At 39.5% G+C, this 18856-nt stretch overlaps 1 protein-coding gene across 1 annotated transcript in view; it reads left to right on the top strand.

Moving 5' to 3' along the window:
• LOC103356173 (polypeptide N-acetylgalactosaminyltransferase 18-like) overlaps positions 1–18856 on the top strand; it is a 160251-nt gene that overhangs the window by 129456 nt on the left and 11939 nt on the right. Inside the window, exons 8-9 of the mRNA XM_008280244.1 lie at positions 299–436; positions 11480–11575. Coding sequence (XP_008278466.1) covers positions 299–436; positions 11480–11575 — 234 coding nt within the window. The remainder of the gene's footprint in view (positions 1–298; positions 437–11479; positions 11576–18856) is intronic.

Here is an 18856-nt window from a genome sequence, read left to right as displayed (position 1 = left end):
AACAAATGTTTTAATTTTCTTTATTATTTTTTGTTTTTTACAGTTCAGGTCCGACCCGATCATCTCTGTCTAATAATATTTCATTTTGTATTGTAATTTAAAACCTTTTTTATAGTAAATTTGCTCCGTTTCGTCTCTACTCGACTCTTTTTCTCTCTTTCTGCTCTCTAAACCTTCCTCTTCTTGTTCCAGTCTGACTTCTGCTCCGGTAGTTTTTTTTTATTTCTGCAGCGTCTTAGATCAGGAGCTTCTCTTATTGGCTCTGTTCTGGTGTAAATCGGCGCCGTTTGCTCTGCAGAACTCTGGGATCGACATCGGCGACGTCTCTGAGAGGAAAGCTCTGCGGTCGCGGCTCCGCTGTCGCCCGTTCAGCTGGTTCCTGTCCAACATCTACCCGGAGCTGCGTTCCTACGGCGACACGGTGGCCTATGGCGTGGTGAGGCGCACTGACCACACACCCAACAGTACAATAAATAATATACTAAATAATGAACTGAATCGTTCACTCAGTCATAAACATAATAAACTAAATAATCAACTGAATATCAAACATCAACCAGCGACGGGCTTTAGAGGCACATTTTCACTTTTCAACAACATCGTGATGCTTTAATGAGCAAATCAAGACGCTGCTGTTTGATTAAAGCAACAAAAAGGTGAATTTTTTCTTTGTATTTGTTTATTTTTTTGGACGATAACTATTCTGTGACTTTGTCTAATTTCTGCGTTGACTAAAGTCAAACATTTAAAATGATTATTGTGGAAAAATCGTCTTTTTTAAGTCGAGGAAACGCAACATTTCTGCTTCATCAGTCTGTTAAGATGACGACATTCAATAAAAACAGAAAGCTTTAAACTGTGACTTTAAAACCATTTGCAGTTACTTTACACATTTTCCTATTTTGTTAAATTACAGATTTTTATCTAAAATCACAGACAATTGTTACTGTATTTAAATCAGAAAAACATATTGATTTATTTTGTTGTTTTGTTTTTTTTACAGACATTTCTCTGTTTAAAAGAAATGTAAAAAATTGTACATAATTTTTATTATTTTACAGATTTTTTCCTTGTCTGTTAAATTACCGATAATATCTAGTAAAATGTAAAAAATAAAAAAATAAAAAAAATACACAAAATGATGATAATACTGATAATAATATGACAAAAATTTTAAAATATATAAATTATTTAGAATTTAAATTAGATTTTTTTTTGTTACAGGAATCTGACAGTATTTAAAAGAGAAAAAAAATATTAATATTAAGTTTTAAAAATTAGTGAATCTATTTTAAATAGACATAAGCTACGCTGCCTGCAGTTCAACCGAGAAGTCAATCATGGCTTCACAAAGAGAAGTTCACAATTATTTTGTTGGGTTTTTTTTGTTTAATTTTTTGGCCATCTCAATATGAGACACGTAGAATAAAGTGATTTCAATTAAATTATTATAATTTCTGGCTCAGACGAGTGTTTCATGGAGCGTTGAAGACTTTACACTAACTTCAGACAACTTTTGATTCATTTAAAACAAATTTTTTTAGTCATTTTCAACAATGATGAAGCAATTTTGGATCATTTGTGTATAACCTTGAAATACATTTCTGTCATTTTGAACCATTTTTTCTTCATTCTGAGACTTTTTTTGAGTGTTTTTGGACCATTTTGAACAAATTGTGAGTAATTTGGGAGAATTTTCGTGTTATTTTGAACGATATTGTCGTTATGAACAGGCCAGCACTGCTTTGAATGTTTTCAAATTGAAATAATTCTATAAACATGAATAAATAATTCTGATACTGACTTTTGGGAACCTTTAGGGTTCACAGTTTTGGTCGTTTCTTCTCTCTGGCTGTAAAGTCGGCCGACTTTAAGGCGACGTCGTGGTTGTTCGGATGTTTGAAGTGCGTCAGCCGTCTCCAAAGTAACCCAGAAGTCTGAATGTCGTAAGCGCCTGAAACAGCTCAGAAAGCTCCAGAGTTTCATCACAACTCAACTTTCAAGCTGCACAACTTCCATGGACTCTGAGCCTGATTCTGGTCCACCTGCTCCAGCTGTGGTTCCGGCTGCTGCCCTTTTCCACCTTCTCTTTAAAGCCTGGATGTCGTTTACGGCGCCTGAGTTTGAGAACTTCTTCTTCTTCTTCTTCTTCTTCTTCTTCTTCTTCTTCTTCTTCTTCTTCTTCTTGAGGTTGAAAAGCTTCTTTGAGCGACTTCCAGTCTGTCAGTGAAGAGAAGAAGAAGAAATAAAATATGAAATAAAAGCATCGACATCAACATCAGCAGCAGCTCTGGAAATAAAATAAAAAGAAAAAAGAGAACCTGCCTCGGCGTCACCTCTCGTGTTCGCAGCTCCGTAAACACTTCAATCACAATGCGTCGCCACTGAGCATGTGCGGGGGCTGCCGGGATGAGAGCGTTGCCACGGCGACACGTCCCGGAGATGTGGAGTTTACATATTTAAGAGGAGCGGCGTCTCGCGGGAGAGAACAACAAGTGTTCAGCGGTTTGATTCCCTCGGTTTTGTTCCCTCGTTTTGATGGAGATAAAAAAAAGAAAAAAGAGGGAAAAAAAAAAAAAGCTGCAGAGTCGAACGAAGCAAAAGGACGTTTGATTCACTGATTTAAAACACCGAGAGGAAACGTGGTGCTGCTGAGTCCAAATAAAACCGACTAAATCTGAACAAACCCAAATTAATTATCACACTGAGAATATTTCAGAGTTTTTTAAAACTTTGGATCATTTTTGTATAATTTTTGGACATTTTCAAATATTTTTGACTCCCTTTCGAACCATTTTTGATCATTTTTCAGTGATTTTGAATGAGTTTTGTGCCATTTCCGAGCGATTTTTGAGTCATTTTGGACAAATTTGACACGTTGACATTGAGTTCTGGTGAAAACTGAAACCAATCAGTCGTTTTGAAGAATTTGAAATCATTTTGGACAATTATTGAGTCCTTTAAAGCAGATTATTTTGTCATTTTACACTATTTCAATGTCATTTTGAGCACATTTTTAGTCAACTTGGATAATCTTTGAGTCATTTTGGATCATTTTGAACCCTTTTTTCAACTTTGGATCATTCTTGTATAATTTTTGGACAACTTTTGTGCCATTTGTGAATATTTTTGAGTCATTTTCAAACAATTTGGATAATTTTCTGCGATTTCGAATTACTTTTGTGTCATTTCTGAGGGATTTTTGATTCATTTTGGATAAATTTGACATGTTTAGGATGAAAAAAACATTTGAGTTCTGGTAAAACACTGAAACCAAATCAAACCAAACCAAATTTTGAAGAATTCGAAATCATTTTGGACAATTATTGAGTCCTTTAAAGCAGAATTTTTGTCATTTTACACTATCTTAATGTCATTTTGAGCACATTTTTAGTCAACTTGGATCATTTTTGTGTCATTTTGGTCGATTTTTGAATGATTCTGAACACATTTTCTGTAGTTTTTCATCATTTTTGAGCTGTTTTGGACAAAGTTTGAGTCGTTTTAGACAAATTGAGTCATTTTGGACCATTTTTGTGTGATTCTAAACAGATTTTCTGTAATTTCGGATCATTTTCGAGTCATTTTGGACACATTCACATCCATCCAGGTCTCACATCTAAAGACTGAATCTGTTTTCTTTGTTTATTTTTCTCAGCTGGTAGCATCAGTATTATGGGATGTATCGTAGTGTGAACACTAAAAACTGCAGCAGTTTAATGTCTGTGACCTCTGAAAAGCCGTTAAAGTTCATATTAGTGGATCCACATTTCAAGCTTTTTAATTTAATTTCTCCATCATTTCTAAAAATAATTAAATCACTGTCATTGTTGAGCATCGTTGAATAGTTGTGAACAACGTTTTTATGATTTTAAATATTGTTTTGTGTCACTTCAACAATTATGCAGCTATTTGTGATCATTCATGTGTAATATTTGAGTGATTTTGAGCCATTTTGGACAAATTCTGAGTAATTTTCGTGCCTATTTTTAACCATATTGTCATTTTGAGTAAATCTTTCAGTCCAGATTTCACACTTTGTGGTATTTTTACATCTTTGCTATACGTGTAGCTTGTTGAAATGACAACCGAGATCCACAAATATTCAAATTAAACATAATAATGAACACATTTAACAGAAGAAGAACGACACAGCGACACACAAACGAAGACAAGAAGCTGTTTTCATTTATGAATTTATCCCAGCAGCTCCTGAAGCTGACCGCTGACCTCTCGCTGGAGGAAACTCCCTCCAGGGATCAATCAAACGTCTGATTATTGAACTTCTGTAACGTGGCAACGGCAGCCTGAAGCTGAGCTCGTTCCTCGGTAACGGACGGAGAGCCGAGCCGGTGGGATGTTCAGCCCATCAGAGATCAGTTTAAAGACCTGGTGGGCGGCAGGAGCAACCATCACGTGGAGGAGATCAGTGGAAAATGAGGATCATCAAGTCCAGATATGACACGTCTGGGAGTCGATCCTGAACCGCTGAACCTCTTCCTTTGTCTTCAGAAACAAATATTTATGAGGAATGAAGTCAGAGCCGAAGCTCCGACTGACTCGTCTGTTCAGATCTTTTTAAAGGTGGCAAGTTCAAGATGGCCGCCGCTGAGTGTTTACAGTGACGTGGAGTTTAAGCTTCACCTCCAAACGACAACTTGTCAGAGTTTCCTTGAATGTCTGCTGCCGGGAAATGTTTTGCTTTAGAATCGAGGAAAGAAAAAAGGTCAACAGCAGTAAAATGAAAGTGAAGGTCTGCAGATACTTCATCTGGTTCCAGCTTCGTTCTCAGTCAGATGAGAGTTCTGATCAATTCTCTGATCAACATTAAACAGAGATTTAGCATTTAGCAGCTTCAGGGGAACATCAGGAGGCTCAACGGGAGGAACTCACCTGCACTGATTCCTCGTTGACCACATTTGATCTTCGTCCATCTCGTTGCTTCAGACCCTTCAGTTCCTCTGATGTTCTCAGCTGTAGTCAACCAACTTCCACCCAACAAAGGTAGCTTACAGCCGACCAACCGTTCTTCAGACGACGTTCTCGCTCGACTGTTGTCTCAGAATTAGGAGAACCTCAGTGAGCTCTAGAGATATTTAAGAAACCTTCTCGCTTTGCTGAAGAGAACCTTTAACAGCTCAGTTCGAAGAGGAAGAAGTCAGCGAAGCAACATCTATCAGCTTCAGATGAATCAGGAGTCTCCTCCAGAAGAGTCATCTTACATTACAGCAGTTTCAATGGGAGAGATTCACGTGCTCTGACTGATTCTTTATTGACGAGATCTCTGACTCGAGACCTTCATCTGTCTCCTGACTTTAGATCCTCTGGTTCCTCCAGCGTTCTCAGGTGTATTCAACCTAATGAAAGTGGTTCAGTATTGACAACCTACAAACATCCTTCAGACGACGTGTTTGTTCGACTACTTTCTCCGAATTAGGGGAACTTGAAGGGATATTCAAAGAACGCTGGTTACTTGTTGGGTTCCTGGAAGAACCTTTGAGCTTTAGGTCAGTGGAGGAACCTTTAGCAGCTTCAGAGGAAGACGTCTGGAGTCTCCTTCAGAAAGATCATTCTACATTAAATCAGTCTCAGTGGGAGGGACTCACATGCATGAACTTCTCTTTGTTGACAAGTTCTCTGGTCTTCATCCATCTTTAGATCCTTCAGTTCCTCTGATGTTCTCCTCTGTATTTAACCAGTTCAACCCAGCGGAGGTGGTTAAGCGTTTACAGCCGACAAACTGTTCTTCAGACAGTGTTTTTCCTTTAAGACTTCCTCAGAATAAATAGAACCTCGAGGAACTCTGGAGATGTTCAAGGGAACTAGCTTACTTGTTGGGTTCCTGGAGGAACCTTTAGGCTTTAGGTTGGTGGAGGAACCTTTAGCAGCTTCAGAGGAAGACGTCTGGAGTCTCCTTCAGAAAGACCATTCTACATTAAATCAGTCTCAGTGGGAGGGACTCACATGTATGAACTTGTTGACGAGTTCTCTGATCTTCATCCATCTTTAGATCCTTCAGTTCCTCCGATGTTCTCTTCAACCAGTTTCAACCCAACTGAGATGGTTCAGTGTTTACAGCCGACAAACTGTTCTTCAGACAGTGTTCTTCTTTTAACACTTCCTCAGAATAAATAGAACCTTGAGGAACTCCAGAGATGTTCGAGGAAACTAGCTTACTTGTTGGGTTCCTTGAAGAACGTCTAATGACTGAAAACAATTCTTCTGAGTTACTTCACTCCTGCGTTTGTTGGTTTTTTTGCAGTTTGTGCGTATTGACAGTAGTTTAATGTTTATCTAATATAATCAGTTTGTTCATTTTATGATTTTAGGACAAAATAAGACGACCACCAGTCTGATGTTATAATAACGATAATAAACGTGTCTGTGGATGTTCTGTTGGAGCTTTAAACGTGAAGCAGGAGCTCAGTGCTGCTGCTGTTGTTGTTGGGATTATTTTTATCAACAACAACAGAGAGAATCATCATTCGAGGCAGCTCAGGGTCAAGTTTTTATTCTGTCGAGGAAGTTTTTTGGGTTGTAGCAGCAAATGACGGAGCTCTTTGGAACAAAAAGGGAAATAATGTGCCGCAGAAGAGATTTGTTCTGTAGATTTGAACCTTTGTTTTACTCGGTTTTGGAGCCTAAACGTCACTAAACAGTCAGAAAAACAGAAAAAAAGTCAAAGAGTGAGGGTTCTGTTCTCCTGCTGGTTCTGTATCGACACTAGTTTTTCGTATTTGTCTTTAAATCGGTGTGTTCGCGTCCAATCTGTTGCTGTTCAGTGAAACTTTGCAGCACTTTACTTCAACGTCTGTTCTTTTAAATGCACTTTCTGATTAAACGCGACTCGACCTCAGTCTGACGGATGAACAGGCTGCAAAAACAACCGTTTGTTCACGTTGAAGATCCTGCATTTCGCTCCTTTGAACCAGGACAAGCTGATTGATAATCATCATTTATAGACGTGAGGCAGCGTTTCATAGACAAACGCGTCTCAGTTTGGAGACAAATTGCAGCGATTTACCAAAATAAAGCTCCAGAGCGTCGTGGATTTTCTTTTCATTCGGCTCCAGAAGCTTCTGTCGACTCCAAAATATTTCAAAACTATCGTTTATTTTAAAGGTAGAAAAGCTCCTCCAGGCTTCTCGTTTTCATGTCCCGGTACGTGTGATAGATTTCGTCTCGGATGCGAAGTGAAGCACAGAACTCGCTCAGGAACGAGGACGACCTCCGGTATCGATCCTCCCGCGTTAATTCAGATATTTCCAACAATTAGTTTGGCGATCCTCGGAGGAATGAGGCCAAATTACAGGAAGGAGCTGCGATCCAAACGGTCCGGCAGCTTTCTCTTTTTGAAATATTGCTCACGAGCTGCCAAGAAAACTCGCTGAAGGTTAGTTTAAAGTGTTCGCACGACTTTTCTGCTGGCAGCGGCTAATTAGCCCGCAGCGCCTCCATCCGTCTTCAGAGCGCTGCCGCATCGTTAATAAGGCAGAGACGAGAGACGCTCTCACATCTGGAGTCACGTCTGCAGCCGAATCCAGATGCACGAAGCTGTCAGAGTCCGGTTCTGGTGTCTGGGAGATATCGGTGGTGAAGAAGTAAAACAACAAAATAAAAAATTTAAATCTAAAAAAATTAAAAATCTCAGACGGTGTTGAGATGCAACAAGAAAAACTTCCCATGAACATAAAAATTTTCTTTAAAAATCTTTGAATTATTACTTTTTAATTTCTCAGAAGAATTCTTCCATTTGTGTTGTTTCTTTAATGCAGCGAGTGTCAGAAGTTCAATTAATTTATGTAATTAATCTAATTATTATTTAAACAGACTTAGATAAACTTTAGTGATCCACAAGTGGAATTGTTTTATCACAGTAGCAAGCAAACAAAATAAATGATTATATAAGAATATTTTAAAAAGCGAGCAGGAAAACACAGCATACAAGACAACAATGTCTGTTTTGTTTTTTGTTTTTTTTCAATTAAACTTTGAAATTAATTTCAAATACTCTTTTTGAAAGATAAAGATGTTTTTTTGTTTTTTTTTAATCTGTCATTTTAAGTACATTTATTTTTTCCTTTTATATTTTATATGTTCTTCATATATATATTATTGATGATTTTGCATTATTTAATATTTTATATATTTTTCAGAATTTTTTTAAACACACAAAAACATTAAAGTTACAGAAAAATATTTGACATTTCTGATGTGAACCAGCAAACAAAACAAGATCAATGAAATGCACAAGATTTTTATTTAAATTTACGTATAAAAAAAAACTCATATCTGATGTTTTTTAATTTCTTAGAAAAAAACTTTTTTTTGAAATTCTAATCAGAATTATTTGATTATTAGAGGTAATTTTACATTTTTCCAAAGATAAATCCAATCATCTAATAGGTGGAAATGCGTTTAACATTAAATGTGTGTCAGAGTTGCTAAACTGAAATATTAAATTATGTCCAAATAATTCATTATACTTCATGTAATCTAAAATTAACTGTTTATTTTTTGTCATATAACTGATTCTTATTATTCAAAGATGAACAGACTTTTTTATTTTACCATCAAAGATCCGTCAGATGTACAATATTTATATTAAACTTGATATATTTATTTTTGTAGATTTTAAAAGCAGATTCTTGCAATTTAAAACCTTTTTTTTATTATTGTTGTTACAGATTTCTTGACATCAAATTATGTAATAAAACCTAATTAATGATGGAACTTTTTTATGGTATTCTAACATTATTCAATCGTATTTACAGAAAATGTGATTTTTGAACGTGTAAATATCATTTATTCAACATTAAAAAGCCAAACGATGCACATTATGTGAAACGAAGGCCAGAAACTGTTTTTTTAATTATGAAAATTCCTGTTTTCTTTATTGTAAAGTGTTTTTTTTGTGCCCCAGCTGATAGAATTTCTTTTTTTTCCTTTACAGTGCACATTATTCAAAAGACTTTAATCGTCACAACAAACGAGCTGTCCGTGTCGTGAGCTTCGTCCAAACCTGAGCAGCGATTATTTACAGAACACACTCATCGCTCGCTGCTATTCAAACACATAATAAACGTACAAAGAACGCGGCAGCGAGAGTACGGACAGAAAAACAGTGTGAAAAATGCAGTGTTTACGGTGCAGAAGGTCGAGATCTCTGCACACGTACGTGAATATACAAAGAACGGTGCAGAAGGAAACCCTGTGAGAAGCTATGTGCAGGATTTATGGTGCAAAAGGTCGAGGAGCAGAAACACTCGTATTAATATGCATCACCTCGGGTTAGAAAACAGATTTATTGGGTAGATTTGTGACTTTCTAATCACTGGAAGTCTTTTCAGTAACATGTGGCCTCAAAAAAAAACATATTTTCATTTTAATTATTTGTATTATGATGTCGTTGCTCCTTTAAAAAGCAACAAAACGAACTCGGCGTACGAAACGAGAACGGCTCTGATGCAGCTCCACCTGCTTTGTGAGACACGATGTCGGATCTGAAGCGGTTGAATAATTCATGACGTTATCGCTGCTGAGCCTCGTTCTCGCTTTGGAGACGGAAACATGGCCGCCGCCGCCGCCGTTTGGTGCTGCAGGTGTTTGATAAACGAACTACAAACAGCTGGAAGCAGCAAACGAAACTGGAGCTCCGGTGAAACCAAACCTGTGTTAAAACCACCTAAAGCCTGATGTTGTGGATTCAGTTGGACTTGGATGTGAGGCTCTTGTTCGTGTTCCTCGAGCCGTTCCTCTGCAAGTTTTGTGGTGTTGCGTGGGTTCATTATTCTGTTGGGAGAGATTACCACAACCACAGTAGTGTCTGCAGCGAAGGCATGAACTTCAGCCCGATCCTTTGATTTACAAAAACAGAGTGGCAACAATCGATAGCGGTGCACAGCGGACAATTAGTTTCTGCTAATTTTGCTGTTTTTATCAAAAGACACTTGATCTGAGCTGCATAAAGTGGCTCTGTTACATATGTCACTGTAATACAGGAACTATGATTGTTCACACTATGAACTGTAGTCTGAGTGACGCCTCCTCTGGTCTCTACAATATTAAACAGTGAGAGGCTCCTCCTGGTGGAACAACCAGGTACTACAGCTGGTCTACGACACATTTACTGACTTGCCCGACCTTCTTTTTTAGTGACCTGCTCTGACCAACATGACAAAAACAAGACACAAAACACCAGAAAGGAGACAAAACTTTCCCAAAAAGACAAGAGACACAAAATAAAACGAGACAAGATATGAAACAAATGAGACTCAAACGCAAAAGTGAGACACGAAAAAACGAAAACGCAGTAGAAATGACAAAAATAAGACAAAAAAACACAAGTGAAACACAAAATGACTAAAAAACATTATAAAACAACACAAATGAGAAAAAAAATCACATAACCACACTCCACCTGGTGGAACAACCAGGTACTACAGCTGATCTACGATACATTTACTGACATCATGACCTTTTTCCCCCCCTTCTTTGCTTAATATATTATATATAATATAGTAACAGCATTTACACAATTAATCGTTATTTAAGAACAGCCCTAGTTGAGATATTTCCCAGTTAATACCTTTAATTATTGCTCCCCAGGCAGTTTAATCACCATGAACATCGGCCCGACGTAGTTGTCCACAACTATTTATGCGTTGAGTCATTGTCTGTCATGGAAGTTTCACCACCATTACTACCTTGGATTATTCCTCCCTAAGCAGTTTTACAACCATTAACGCTTTGAGTTGCTCGCCGTGTTGCTCTTTTGAAACCGAACAAACAAGTGAGTGGTGGAGGGAGTGGTTTAAACTCGCTATTGATCCTACAAACATGTTAGGAAAACGTTTACTGAGGTACCAGATCAGGTTGACTTCTATACAGTCAGGCTTCGTTTTGCAACCAGCTGAGTCGCCCCCTGCTGGCTGATAGAAAGGACGCAGCTTTAAGGCACTTGAGCATTGGATTTTAAGATGTTTTTAGCCTAGCTTAACAACAAGACTAATCCAGCCTGACCGCTTTAAAGCTAGCTCTCTTGGTATCATTTTGCCTCCAGCCTTAATCCAAACGTGACTCCTACCCGATGAGGCCGATGTCAGTCTTTTCCAAATTAATACATTTGAGCTATTCCTTTAATAAAACCTAAATGTAGTCGCTGCTATCCTGCAAAAACAAACACAAAATAAATCTGGGAAAGGTTTTTATTGAGCTCCCCCACAAGAGACAAAACAAAATTACGCCACATATGAGTCGCGTTCTCGTCCTCGCTGCCAAACTCCGACATTACGTTGAGTGATTTCTTTAATAAGTCTGTAAATCTGATGAGCGTGAAAGGTGTCCGCTTGTCTTTATGTTCTCTCTGAATGTGTTCTGCTAACGTTAGCGCCTGGTACACCTGTTATCTGTGTATAAACGGGGACGCATTAGATCACTTTCTCATTTTTATATTGTGGTTTGTTTTTTTTCCCGACAGCTAAAGAACAGTCTGAGGGAAGACCTGTGTTTGGACCAGGGGCCCGACACCGACAACGTCCCCATCATGTACCTTTGCCACGGCATGACGCCTCAGGTCAGTGGGTTTTCATTCTGTTCTCTCTTGTTGCGTCGCTTCAAACCCTGACGAACACTGATGGCGCAGAGATCTGAGGGTGGAAGATAATTGGACTCCTTCGCCGTCTTTGTTGTTCTAAATGAGGGGTTTAGAGAAAGCAACCGTTCCGCAAAGTTGCTTGGTGTGGCAGCAGAGATGGCCGACTGATATCTCCTCATTGTCTCCACAACAAAGAGGCTTTGTGAGGATGCACTCAGCGTGCCGTCTAATTACTGAACCTGCATTTGCACAAATATTTTGATCACCATTATTAAAGCTGCGTGAGTTGTCTTTTCTTTTTTTTTGCTGCTGTTAATCATTGTTGCCTCTAAGGGGGCAGAAAACAAATCAAAAACACCACATTGACATATTATAGCCTTGCGCCTCTTAAGCTGGTAAATGCTTGATTGTGTTTGTTGTTTATTATCGGTTGTTTGGTTCTCGTAGTTTGTCTGTTTTTTTGCTGCCCGGTGCTAAAAAACAATGTTGAGACGAATGTTGAGCTAAAGGATGCTAAAACTGTTTAGTTAGCAGTATTGGCCAAGCTACTAGAAAAGTGTAGTGAGCTAAACTAGCAGTTAGCCTAAATGTAGCGTCGCTACACTGAAGCTAGGCCCGGCACGCTAAGTCACACCCACATGGCGTTTATTTTACATTTCATTTTATTCATTCAGTCCTGAGATCTCTCCTTATGCAGGTTCACCGCCACCATTTCTACATTCGTCATTACTCCCCAGGCAGTTTCACAACCATGTACGAGATAAGACATGCCAGGAAGTTCTACCACCATCAATCCCACGAGTTGTTACTCCCCAGGCAGTTTTACCACAAGTTACGTCTTAAGTCAATACTTTTCTGACTATTTTACCACCATTTACACCTCGAGTTGTTACTCCCAGGCAGTTTCGGAACCATTTACAATTTAAGGCATACCTACCCAGGCAGTTTTACAATATTTCAAACCTTGAGTTATTACTCTCGAGGCAGTTTCACCACAAGTTAGGTCATGAGTCAACACTTTTCAGACTGTTGTGCCACCATTTACACCCTGAGATGTCACTTCTGAGACAGTTTCACAACCATTTACAAGTTGAGACATGCCTACCCAGGCAATTTTACCACAAGTTACGTCTTGAGTCACCTTTCAGACTGTTCACAAGTTGAGGCTCACCCACCCAGGCAGTTTCATTACCCTTAATCCGTTGAGTTGTTACTCCCCAGACAGTTTCACAACCATTTACAAGTCTAGGCATGCCTACCTGGGAAGTTTTACCACCATTAATGTCTTGAGTTCTTACTCCTCGGGCAGTTTTGCAACATTCCCCCTTGAGTTTTTGCTCCCTTGGCAGTTTAACCACAATCAATACCCTAGTCACCCCTTCCAAGCAAACTCCACACCCATTACTGCATTGACTTGTTCCTCCTTAGGCAGTTTGACCACTGTTGTCACTTTGAGTCATGTGAGTCTTGGGTTGCTAATGGGCTATGGACCACATGAATTGTGGTTGAAAGTAAATACCTAGTACTCCCCACCAGTTAGGACTGAGATAACCTCTTGGAGATAGGATAAGAAGTGGCTCTGGGACCCCCCTCATGCAGTTTTCCAGCAGTCTACACTCGAGACATCCCTCCCCAGGCAGTTTTACAACCCTCCATGTCTTGACTTATTGCTTTCTAGGCAGTTCCACCACTTGTAATGCCTCGAGTCATTCCTCACCAGGCATTTTAACATCAAGTTGAGTCATCCTTCCCTCGGCAGAGTCACCACGATAGCATCTTGAGTCATGTGACTCTTGGGTTGCTAACAGGTGAATTGTGGCTGGAAACAAATGCGTGGCACTCCCCACCAGTCAGTTGAGGTAACCTCTTGGATAACAAGTGAAATGTCTTTAAGAAGTCTAATAACACCTCGGGCAGTTTCAGCACCATTTACACCTAGACTTATGTGATCTCTTAGTTAGCTGTTGACTAGCTGCTGCGCTAAAGTTCGGCGCCACAATCACATGGAAGTACTTCTGTCTACATTTATTCCTGTGCATGGCGGCGGCATCATCATCTAATCCTTAGTTTTTGCTGACGATTCGACTGTTTTTTGCATTATACATATTTATTAGAGCCATTATTTGGTTAAAAATTATTGATTAGTGCAGTTTTAAACATTTTAAACTCAGCGGACTGGTTTGTTTTATTTAGTTAGAATCGATGAAGTCGAACAGAACTACAAACCTACCGCATACGGAGGGGCATCTTTAATTTGCCACACTGAGTACAGTTGGCTAATTAGAGCACACAGCTATAAACCGAATGCTAGCAGTAATGCTAACATAACAGCGTGCTATAATAAGGCAGCTCTGACGAGTGTTGTTCCAGTTGTGCATTAAAACTTTTTTCAGCCTCCTGCAGCTGAGATGTGCGAGGCGTTCTGCCCGAGTCGCCCAGGCCGATCAGCAGCTCTATCAGCCGGCTGCAGATTTAATGTCGTTTCATTGTGAGCGGCAGTAAAGGCTGCACTTATGGCCTCTTAATGGGGACTGGAGGAAAACAATTTAAAGACTAAGGGAGTGTGACTGTGTGTTTCCAGCAGCCGCTCGCTTTGAAACGCTCCGCAGCTCTGACGAAATTAAAAATTCATATTTAACTGTCAGCGCTACATAAAGGGGCCGGCGTTATCAGAGCGGCTCCTCGGCGCTCCGGAGAGCTTTCCGAGGCCTCCGTTGTCAGCAGAGTTAATGGCTTTGACCGTCGCCGGCATCCACCGCGGTTCTGGGTCACGCTCAAACGGCTGCGTCCGCGTTTTCCTCCTGCTTCGGTGTGTTCTCCCTCCAGGAGCCGATAAAGACGTCCGGTTGTGTCGGGGCGTCTTTGTCCGACTCTCCGTCTCCGTTTATTTATTCAACAGCAGTAATGGAGATGGACGCGACCGCGGCGGACGGTCTCCGGCTTCGTCACGCCGCGGTCGCTTAAATCGGACGGAAACAGACGCTCGAGGAAAAGTTTACACAACGTGGATTTGGTTCCGACAAACAGGAAGTCAACATGTTCAACAACCGCAATAAGAAAATAAAATGAAATAAAAGCAACAGTGTCTGAGTTCAGACGACTTCAACCAACAAACTACGTCAGATTCATGGAACTTCCTCCAAACTCACGTTTATTTTTATTCCAACTTATTCAGTGAATCAGTGATTAAATGAGGTTTTAGTTCATTAACATGAAGTTTTCAGGTGTTGTGTGTCTGATGTGTTTCTATGTTGATGACTGAAGTTGTTCCGACTGTTTCCTCGATATTTAAATAGATTAATTACGATAATTGTTTATGGAGTCTGTCAGTTGTTTAGCTGTAGTTCCTCGTTTTTGTCATTCTGTGTTTCATTCATGTTGTTTAATGTCTCTTTGGACAGTTTTTGTTTTTGTTTTGTTGTTTTTTCTCTCACGTTTGGTTTGTTTCCATTTTGTTCTTGTTTTTGCCATTTTGTGCTTTGTTGTTGTCTGTTTGTCTCTTTTTGTAATCTTGTCTTGTTTGTGTCATTTTTTTTTGTCATTTTGTGTCTCGTTCATGTTGTTCACGTCTCTTTTGACAGTTTTTGTTGTTTTTTTTCGCATTTTTGCTGTTTTCTGTCTCATTTTGTGTTTTTTTTTATCATGGTTTTGTTCTTTGTTCATGTTTTTGCTGTTTTCTGTCGTTTTTTGTCTTTTTGTGTCTTGTTTATGTTGTTTAATTTCTCTTTTGACAGTTTTTGTTTTCTTTTTTTTCCGTTTTTGTTGTTTTCTGTCTCGTATTTGTCATTTTGTGTCCTTTTTGTGTCTTGTTTGTGTTGTTTTTCTTGCTTTTGTTGTTTTGTGTGTCGTTTTTGTCATTTTTTGTCTCATTTTTTTGTGTCTCACGTCTGGTTTGTGTTCATTTTATTCTAGTTTTTGTCATTTTGTGCTTTGTTTTTGTCTTTTTTTCTGTAATTTTGTGTCTTTTTTATCTCCAGTCTTTGTTGTTTCATGTGTCTTTGGCACAGTTTTGTCTCCTTCCTGTCACTTTGTGTTATTTTTGTAGTTTTGTTTCTTGTTTGTGTCGCTTTGAATCTCTTTTGTGTTGTTTTTTTCTTGCTTTGACTTTTGTGCGTCTCGTTTTTTGTTGTCTGATCTCTGGTTTGTGTCTTTTTTTTGCTTGCTTTTGCTGTTTTGTGTCTCGTTGTTGTGATTTTGTCTTTTTTAATCTCTAGTTTATGTTTTTTCTCGTCTCTTTGGGACAGGTTTCTTTAATCTTTTCTCATTTTGTGTTACATTTCTGCTGTTTTGTGTCTCGTTTTTGTCATTTTGTGTCTAATTAAGTTGCTGCAGTTAGATGTTATTTGGTAGCTTTCGGCTTCTTTGTGCTTTTGTTCATGTAACAACAAAACTAGTTGTTAGATTTCGATCTGCAGCTGAGAATTTTAAACCATTTTTAAATGTTGAAAACAAACAACAATGCCTCTATTAAAGCAACACAACAGAATAATGTTTGATCCTCTAAAGGCTGCTGATCAGAATTAGTCCTCTGATTTGCTTGTTTCAGTGCCGGCTGCAGAATGCTTCACCTGAACGATGTTGTGCTGAAATCGGCTGTTTGCTGGAGAGAAAACTCACATTTCCAGAGCCGAGCGGAGCCACTTAGCGCCTCTGAACTCACCTTTAGTTTATTTCAGGAGCAAATGAAACGATCATTTGCTCGCTGCAAATTTGCGGAGGAATTTCCCTCTTTCCCCGGAAGACGGACGACTCGCAGCGAGGCGCGATTTAGCCGCGGCGTAGCTCGTGTGCAGATAACCGGACGTTTAGGGGCTTTGCAGGGATGAGTGCAGATAGCAGCAGAATACATGACACAGAATCAGAACCAGCCAGAGGAACTGATCACTTCACAGACTCGCAGGTTCGCTGGACGTCCACGTGAAATGGAGTCGTTATCGGCGCTGTAGCTGCCGTGTAGCGCCGGATTACAGCGCGTTAGCATGCAAAGGACGAGGCGCTAATCTGTCCAGCTAATGGATAATTTCATTCAACGTTCTGCACGAAGTGAAACCAGCAAAACGCTCCGAGTCAGCAGCTCCAGAGCGACGCTGGCGTCTCCGGGCTCTCAGGTTGTGTTTAGTTTGTGGTGTTTTGTCTCGATTGTGACGATTTGTGCCTCATTTTTCATCGCTGTGTTTCGCTTGTGTCGTTTTATGTCTTGTTTTCTTTCTTTTGTGTCTCGTTTGTGTCGTTTCATCTTCTGTTTTTGTTGCTTAGTGTCTCATTTTTTGTCATTGTGTCTAATTAGTTGAATTTTGTGTCTCGTTTGTGTCGTTTTGTCTGTTTTTGTTGTTTAATGTCTGTTTTTTAACAGTTTTTTTCTTGTTTTTTTCTTGTTTTTGCTGTTTTGTGTCTCGTTGTCATTAGTTTGTCATTTTTTGTCATTTTGTCACACTTTTGTCATTTGTGTGTCATTTTTTTGTCTTTTTTTTGTCGCTTCGTCTTTCGTTTTTGTCGTTCAGTCTCATTTTGTCGTTGTGTCTGATTTGTTTTGTTTGTGTCTCATAAATGCTTCGTGTCATTTAGTGTCTTGTTTTTGTCATGTTGTGTCTCGTTTGTGTTGTTTTGTCCTTCTTTTGTCATTTTGTCTTTGTTTGTGTCATTTAGTTTCTCATTTTTTGTGTTGTTTAATCTGTTTTGTATCGTATCTCATTTTTTAAAATCATTTTGTGTCTTGTTTGTGTTGTTTTTTCCTGTTTTTGATGTTTTGTGTCTCGTTTTTGTCGTTAGTTTGTCATTTTTTATCATTTTGTCACACTTTTGTCATTTTTGTCTTTTTTGTCACTTTGTCTTTCATTTTTGTTGTTTCGTGTCTCATTTTTGTCATTTTGTTGCATTTGTTTGGTTTTGTGTCTCATTTGTGGGTTTTTTTTTCACTTTTTTAAAATCATTTTGTGTCTTGTTTGTGTTGCTTTGTTGCAGTTTTGTCGTTTTGTCTCATTTTGATCGTTTTGTGTTTTGTTTGTGCTTTTTTGAATCATTTTGTGTCTCTTTTTTGTCATTGTGTCTAATTTGTTTGTCATTTTGTGTCTCGTTTGTGTTGTTTCGTCTCTGTTTGTCTCCTTTCTGTCACTTTGTGTTTGTTGCTTTGTCTTTTTCTTGCATTGTTTTCTCGTTATTGTCATCTCGTGTCTCGTTTTTTGTCGTCCTGTGTTTGCCGTTACGCTGACGACACGTTTCCACTCAGAAACTGGTGTATTGATCTTGGCCTCGTCGGTTTGAAAGCCAGAACGGCGCCTGTTTGAGCGCCCGAGGACTCAGAAAGCAGCGTGAAGCGTTTCATCGCCGACATCAAAGCCTCCGACGCTCCTCTGGTCTCCCATCACGCCGTCAACGCTTCTCATTCTGGATTCTTCATTCATGCCGAGCATCTTTTTGTGATGGCATTCCCTCCGGCCCTCCTCACTCCCCCTTCAGATCCTTTCATTCTGATCCGTCCAGTCCTTTAGATTACCTCCGAGTCGTCGTCTTCCTCAACAGAATCGCTGTCCGAGCGTTTACGGCCGTGAATACCCGGCGACCCGCTGAGCGTCGTAACGCTCCTCAATTTCCCTTTTCGGCCATTTCAATCCCAGACAAGGCTTTGAGTAACTGAGACGTCGCGGCGAGGAGAAGCTCTCCTCTGGATGTGACCACAGCTATCGGCCTCCCGCTGCCTTCGTGTCACGTCAGCTTCATCGCAAACTAAAAGAGGACCTGGCGGTTCTGCTGGCGATCACCGTTTAATCCGACGGGAGACGGAACAAAACGCATCCAGAGGTTTTCCACCGACCTGCACTGATTCATTTAGTCTCTCAAAGAAACACAAACAGTAAATAAAAACAGAACACAGAGCTGATTACGGGTTTAAACTAAGACGGAGAAAACCTGCATCACATGATTCTAAATGTGTCGGAGATCAGCTGCAGCACCTCGATGTTGTTGTTTTGTGTCTCATTTGTGTCATTTTGTTTTGCTTTTGTCTTTCGTGCTTCGTTTTTGTCATTTTTTTGGAGTTTTATTCGTCATTTTGTGTCTAATTTCTGTCGTCTCCTGTCTGTGGGGGTATTTGTAAATGTGTGTGGAGAGTTGTGTGTCTGTAGTGAGATTTGTGAAGCTGTAAAAAGATTTGTCATCGCATACAAAGATGTGTAAATACGTACAAAGATATTCATAGATGGGCTGCAAGGTGGTGCAGGTGGTTAGCACTGTTGCCTCGCAGCTAGAAGGTCACCGGTTCGC

The sequence above is a fragment of the Stegastes partitus genome, unplaced genomic scaffold (assembly GCF_000690725.1).
Source record: "Stegastes partitus isolate 25-593 unplaced genomic scaffold, Stegastes_partitus-1.0.2 Scaffold188, whole genome shotgun sequence".
Classification (NCBI taxonomy): domain Eukaryota; kingdom Metazoa; phylum Chordata; class Actinopteri; family Pomacentridae; genus Stegastes; species Stegastes partitus.
Note: the sequence above shows the minus strand (reverse complement) of the source record. Positions and strands in the feature narration are given on the sequence as shown.